The 5833-nt window shown below is 44.1% G+C and overlaps 1 protein-coding gene across 10 annotated transcripts; it reads left to right on the forward strand.

Moving 5' to 3' along the window:
* Window positions 1-264: 264 nt before the first annotated feature.
* Window positions 265-1495, forward strand: LOC104406674 (polyubiquitin-B). 10 transcript variants are annotated; one of them, XM_010015733.1, is made up of 3 exons: window positions 267-473; window positions 513-575; window positions 642-1495. In XM_010015733.1, exons 1-3 carry the CDS (start codon window positions 267-269, stop codon window positions 1182-1184), a joined length of 813 nt encoding a protein of 270 aa, XP_010014035.1. In that variant the 3' UTR covers window positions 1185-1495. The 10 variants fall into 10 exon arrangements, with proteins under 10 accessions (XP_010014033.1, XP_010014038.1, XP_010014036.1 ...); XM_010015731.1 differs by having other exon boundaries at window positions 265-780; window positions 826-1339; XM_010015736.1 differs by having other exon boundaries at window positions 265-674; window positions 903-1339.
* The last annotated feature ends 4338 nt before the right edge of the window (window positions 1496-5833 follow it).

Here is a 5833-nt window from a genome sequence, read left to right on the forward strand (position 1 = left end):
AAGGGGGGTCCGAGAGGCGATGGAAGGAGGCTGGTGTAGCGGAGTGTAGTGTGCGGGGCCTTGGAAAGGGATTTAGATCGTTAAAAAGGGAAGAGTTGGGGAATGGTTGTAGAAAGCACTAACGAAAGAAACCAAAATGGCAAAAAACACCCAGAAAAATCCTAACTGGTTTGGGTACTGTGTGAAACAGCAATAAACCCTTTACTTAGAAGTAATTGAAGACTGTATTTCGATAGCTAAAGCTGAAACTTGTTTTGCAGTTCAACATGCAGATCTTTGTGAAGACCCTGACTGGCAAGACCATCACCCTTGAGGTTGAGCCCAGTGACACCATTGAAAATGTGAAGGCAAAAATCCAGGACAAAGAAGGCATTCCCCCTGACCAGCAGAGGCTGATCTTCGCTGGTAAACAGCTTGAAGATGGTCGCACCCTGTCTGACTACAACATCCAGAAGGAATCCACCCTCCATCTTGTGCTGCGTCTCAGAGGTGGCATGCAGATCTTCGTGAAGACCCTGACTGGCAAGACCATCACTCTTGAGGTTGAGCCCAGTGACACCATTGAGAATGTGAAGGCCAAGATCCAGGACAAAGAAGGCATTCCCCCTGACCAGCAGAGGCTGATCTTTGCTGGCAAGCAGCTGGAAGATGGACGCACCCTGTCTGACTACAACATCCAGAAGGAATCCACCCTTCATCTCGTGCTGCGTCTGAGAGGTGGCATGCAGATCTTTGTGAAGACCCTGACTGGTAAGACCATCACTCTTGAGGTTGAGCCCAGTGACACCATTGAGAATGTGAAGGCAAAAATCCAGGACAAAGAAGGCATTCCCCCTGACCAGCAGAGGCTGATCTTCGCTGGTAAACAGCTTGAAGATGGTCGCACCCTGTCTGACTACAACATCCAGAAGGAATCCACCCTCCATCTTGTGCTGCGTCTCAGAGGTGGCATGCAGATCTTCGTGAAGACCCTGACTGGCAAGACCATCACTCTTGAGGTTGAGCCCAGTGACACCATTGAGAATGTGAAGGCCAAGATCCAGGACAAAGAAGGCATTCCCCCTGACCAGCAGAGGCTGATCTTTGCTGGCAAGCAGCTGGAGGATGGTCGTACCCTGTCCGACTACAACATCCAGAAGGAATCCACCCTCCATCTTGTGCTGCGCCTGAGGGGTGGCTGTTAAGTTACTGTGCACCTTGCTTAATAATGGGATTGCCAATAGCACTTGTGTTTGCACTGTAGTTCTGTGATGTCTTAAGTTAAATGCAGGGTTAAAGCAAGCTGAAATAACTGCTGAACAACTGAAATGCTAATAAAGTTTTCTGTTGCACATTACAACTTGTCTGTCTCAGTTCAAGCTAGTAAAACTGGTGTATTTAAGTGACATGCTTACCCTGGCTTTCTTCCATTGCAGTTAAAGCCTCTTTGCATGCTTAATGAGGCCCATGTGGATGAAACAGATCTGGATTAAAGTCTTAATTCAAGCACTAATAAAATGTTGTTGCTTCTTACTGTAGTTTATTTCCAGGAAGGATAATCTGTTAGAAGACTCGGAAAGCCATACACCAAATACAGGGGTGAGCTTATCAGTACAGTGGGTGGGCTTTGCTGCGACTTGTGAGCTTGCAGTGTGTTTTTAAATTGACTTTGCTGGTGAGTGTGAGCAGTTGCACTGCCTGACATTTCCATGGAGTCAGTTAAGCTTCAGTATGCTTGGGGAGGTGGGGTGTAAATGAGCAAATACAAGTAGTTTTGTATTTTAAGGGGGAAAACTAATGTGTATTGCCGTGGCAGCCTCTTCAAGGTGCAAAATGGGATGTGGGGGGTAGCTCTGGCTGGTCTGTGTGGAATGTGTGATCTGGGGAAGTACTAACTGCAGTCAGAGTGGCTGGTGGGGCAGGAGTTGGGCAGGTGGGAGGGTGTCTGCATGCACTGGCTCTAGAGAAGTGCCTGAAATGAAAAACAATACATGACTGAACAGGGTAGCAGCTTCCTGGTTTGGGTTAGGTACAAGTTTTCTACACAGCCATTTAACGCCAAAAGCTGGGAAATTCTCACTGAAGTCTGGGTTGGCTTTGTTCTGTTTTAATGGGGTGGGGTTAAATGGTTTAGTTCAACTGAGTGGTGGTGGGTCTGATAACCTGTGTGCCCATTCACTTGAGTGTAACCAGGTTGTACCCATGGTGGCTGCTTGTCTTCATCTGTTGAATTTTGACAGCTGCTTACCTTGCAGTGGGAATCCTGGCATCCATATGCTGTGTGCACAGCATTTCTGTGCTGGTGCACTTCGCTTTTTACCGATAACCCTGTGTTATGCATTATCTTGGTGGGGTTGGGGTTTTGGTGGTTTGGTTTTTTGTTGGGTTGTTTTTTTTTTTTTTTGGTCCATTGTAGTGTTGCTGTGAAAGTTTGTTCCTCTGAAATTTCAGCTTTCAGTGTAGCATCACAGTGTCTGTGTTAAGTAAGGCACTCATTACCAGTGTGCTCTTGGCATGGATTCAATCCTAGCTAAAAAGTTACACTGCTCATTTTCAGAAGGCTGCACATTGTAACTAAAGCTCATTGTGATTTAATGGTTAGATACATTTTTTTTTTTTTCTCAGCAGCAGGGCTTGCTTCCTGTCTGCTATACCTGGCTGTGCTAACAGAAACCTGACGCATTTCTGTGAGCAATTGCTCTGTCTACCATAAGAGATACCTTCCTTAGATTGAGTGTTCCTGTAATTACTGCTTTTGCCTTTCTTATTTCATGCTTTTTGCGGTTCAGGTACTCAGCGAGCTCCTGCTTTTTCCACTCCAGCTGCCTAGGCAGGTTGCCCAGGGAGACTGTGGAGACTCCTTGCTTGGAGATCCTCACAGGCCGGCTGGATGTGGTTCTGGGCGGCCAGCTCTAGGGGGCCTTGGTTGAGTAGGGGGGCTGGCTGAGATGTCCTCCAGAGGTCCCTGTCAGTTCCCCACTTCTCTCTGGGTGTCTTGATAGCCCAGCTGTCTGCTCAGCAGTGCATGAACTCCCTGTCCAGGGGAGATAGAGCACTGCATAAATTTACATTACTTTTTCTGCTGCTGGTTTGCTCCATGGTACAACTAGCTGCTTTATCTTCTCTGGCTTATAATTAACAGATGTCCTTTTCCAAGCTGTAATAATTAAGCTAATCTGTGTGGTAACGGATGCTGACTGGTTGGATAACACAGGCTGCAGGTACAGTTTACCCCATTTCAGATACAGGTCTGTAAGTGGCAGGTTGCCAGCAGGAGCTCTGGCTGGTTGGGTGAAACTGGATGTGCCTGTGTGCTGGTTTCCCCAGCCCTGTAGAAAGATTTCCTTAGGTGAAGCTTGTGCTGAAATTAGTATTTGGCTTACTAAAAGTGCCACATAACTGCATATCCTTAAAGCTAAACCACAAGGAGTGAAATCCCCAGAGCTGTAGTGTTGCACCACTACCTGGGTGAAGTGTGGAGCCAGACTCACTGTGAACTTGAGCTCTGCTGCTCCGTGTGTTACCCAGGCTTCTGATCCCCCAGCTAATGGAGGAATGGCTGCAAGGGATTTTGTCATTAGTGAAGAAAATTCTTTGCAATTTATCTTAAATGATGTGAATTAGGGAAATTATATAAATGACAAGAAAATGTAAATATGAATGTGCATAACATGCATTGTTTGCACTGAAGAAGACGGGAACAAAAGACACAGGAAGAGGTATAAGGCAGTATGAGTGACTGCTGTTAAGATAGAACTGTGGTGGAACCTCAATTCAATCTTCTTAGAGCCGACTATTCATAACTAAAGAACTTGATAGGCTTTAGCTGGAATCTGTGTGCTGTTAAAATAGAATAATCCTAATGCTCCCACACTGACAACAGGTTCTGCTAACACCTAATCCTGCTGCAAGGTGAACTTTGTGACTGGTCTTTGGGGTTTTTTCTTACAGCTTCATTTAATTTCTAGTCTGTTCTCTCTTAAACAACAACAAAAAAAAAAAAATCCCAAGATTTCAAAGGATTTGTTTTCTGTGCTTTTAAAAAGATACTTCTAAGAAGACAACTGAGATAACCCTGTGACAGTGGTATTTGGATATGTTTAGTGTTTTGCTGTGTTAGCAACTGCCCCAAAAAGTAATCCTATAGGAGAAGTGGGGATTAAGGCAGATAAACATTGGGAATACCTCAGTATGTTTTCAGTCTTGTCTGCAGCTCGAAAAGCATTGTGTAGCAGCTGTGTCCTAAGATCCTTGGCTGCACAATTTTGTATTTATGGAATGTTGCTGCATCATCCAAACCAGCCTCATTTGGAACTTGTGGTTTTAAATTAGACAAGTTTCTGTTAACTCGTTTGATACAAGAAGTGAATGGCTGCAGTTCTCACAAGTATGTGATTGCAACTCTGCTATTTCTGAAGAATTTCCTGCCGAGGCTGTTTTCATAAGCAGCAGGGATTCAGGTTTCCTTGGTGGCCACTGGATGTCACTGTCTCTCCACAGAAGTGTTTTGTAATCACCCTGGGGTTTCCTATTTGGCTGTTATTTGATTGTCAGTGGAGCATTCCTTCAGGCTGTAATCCTACAGAAAGGGATACATCAAGTAGAAAGATATTTCCATGTAAGGAATAAGAGAAGTGGATGTTTCCTTCAAAGGCCTGAGAAGTATATATAGATGGAAGCCTTTAAATCTTACGATGTAAGGCTAGCATTTACAGAAATACTGTCATGTAAATTAACTCAGTCTCCAGGGATATCAGACAGGTTCTGACAAGGAATTATATTTAAGAATATTTGGATTTGCTTGGGCACTGGCTGGTGTCTCTAAAGATACACGTTTCCATCTGTGTAACTGTAATGACCAGAGCTGCTAAAAGTCATCCCTTCAGTATGGGGCTTACACGACTTGCATAAAAAAAGACTCTTTGTATTTTCCCAGGTGTGAAAGTACAACTTTAAAACAAACTTTTTTTTTAATTAACCGTATGGCTTTCATGAGGTTTGAGTGAAGCACTGCCCTACCTGTTGATTTGGAGAGAATTTGAATGGTCCACCCTTGCGTGCTGATATTACAGGCTTCCCTCCTCCTGTGAAGAAAAGTTTGAGCTGCTGCTCCTCAGAGTGGCTACAGATGAATGCTGTAACTAAATTACAGGCGCATGTAAGTGACTTTGTTCTTCTATTTACAGCATACAGAAAGCAGGATATTAATCATAAAATACGTTTTTTAGTATTTGGTTAAAATGAGCACTTAAGTGAACAGAGAATACGTATGTGCTTGTTCCGTCTTTTCACAACACCATCTTCCTCGTGCTTCCTTTTGATTTCAGCTTAAGCAGGTTCTGGTCATCACTTTTCCTGCCATGAATTACTGTGCTTCATCATATATCATCTATAATTGTATCAGTAATCGATTTTATAGCATTATAAAATGGAATTTATTGATTTGACTTAAAGTTTCGCTTAGTAGTTAAGAGTTTGACTTCTCTTTTCCCAGATTTAAGGTTTCCACAGAATGTGTGTCTCCTGTCAGGAGAAACTTAGCACCATCAGACACATTTACATCAGTAAAATAAGTACTGAGCAAGTGCAGCATTCCTTCTTGTTGCCCCAAATAAAAGCCTCGAAAGGCAAGAGGATCACATGGTACTTTCAAAGCTTCAGGATGGCAGACAGGTGAAATGAATTTGCTGCTTTTATTCTCCCTGCATGCTGCTTCGGACTGCTCCCTCCTGAGTCCCAACAGCTGTCAGGATTTTAAGTTTTGGTGGCAAGATGCTTGTTAAGCATCCCAACCAGCTCAGCTGGCTGGCGCGCAGCAGTGTCGTCATCCCATGACAGACCTCAGAATGCTGTC

This window comes from Nestor notabilis, unplaced genomic scaffold (genome assembly GCF_000696875.1).
Source record: "Nestor notabilis isolate BGI_N333 unplaced genomic scaffold, ASM69687v1 scaffold32255, whole genome shotgun sequence".
Classification (NCBI taxonomy): Eukaryota; Metazoa; Chordata; class Aves; order Psittaciformes; family Psittacidae; genus Nestor; species Nestor notabilis.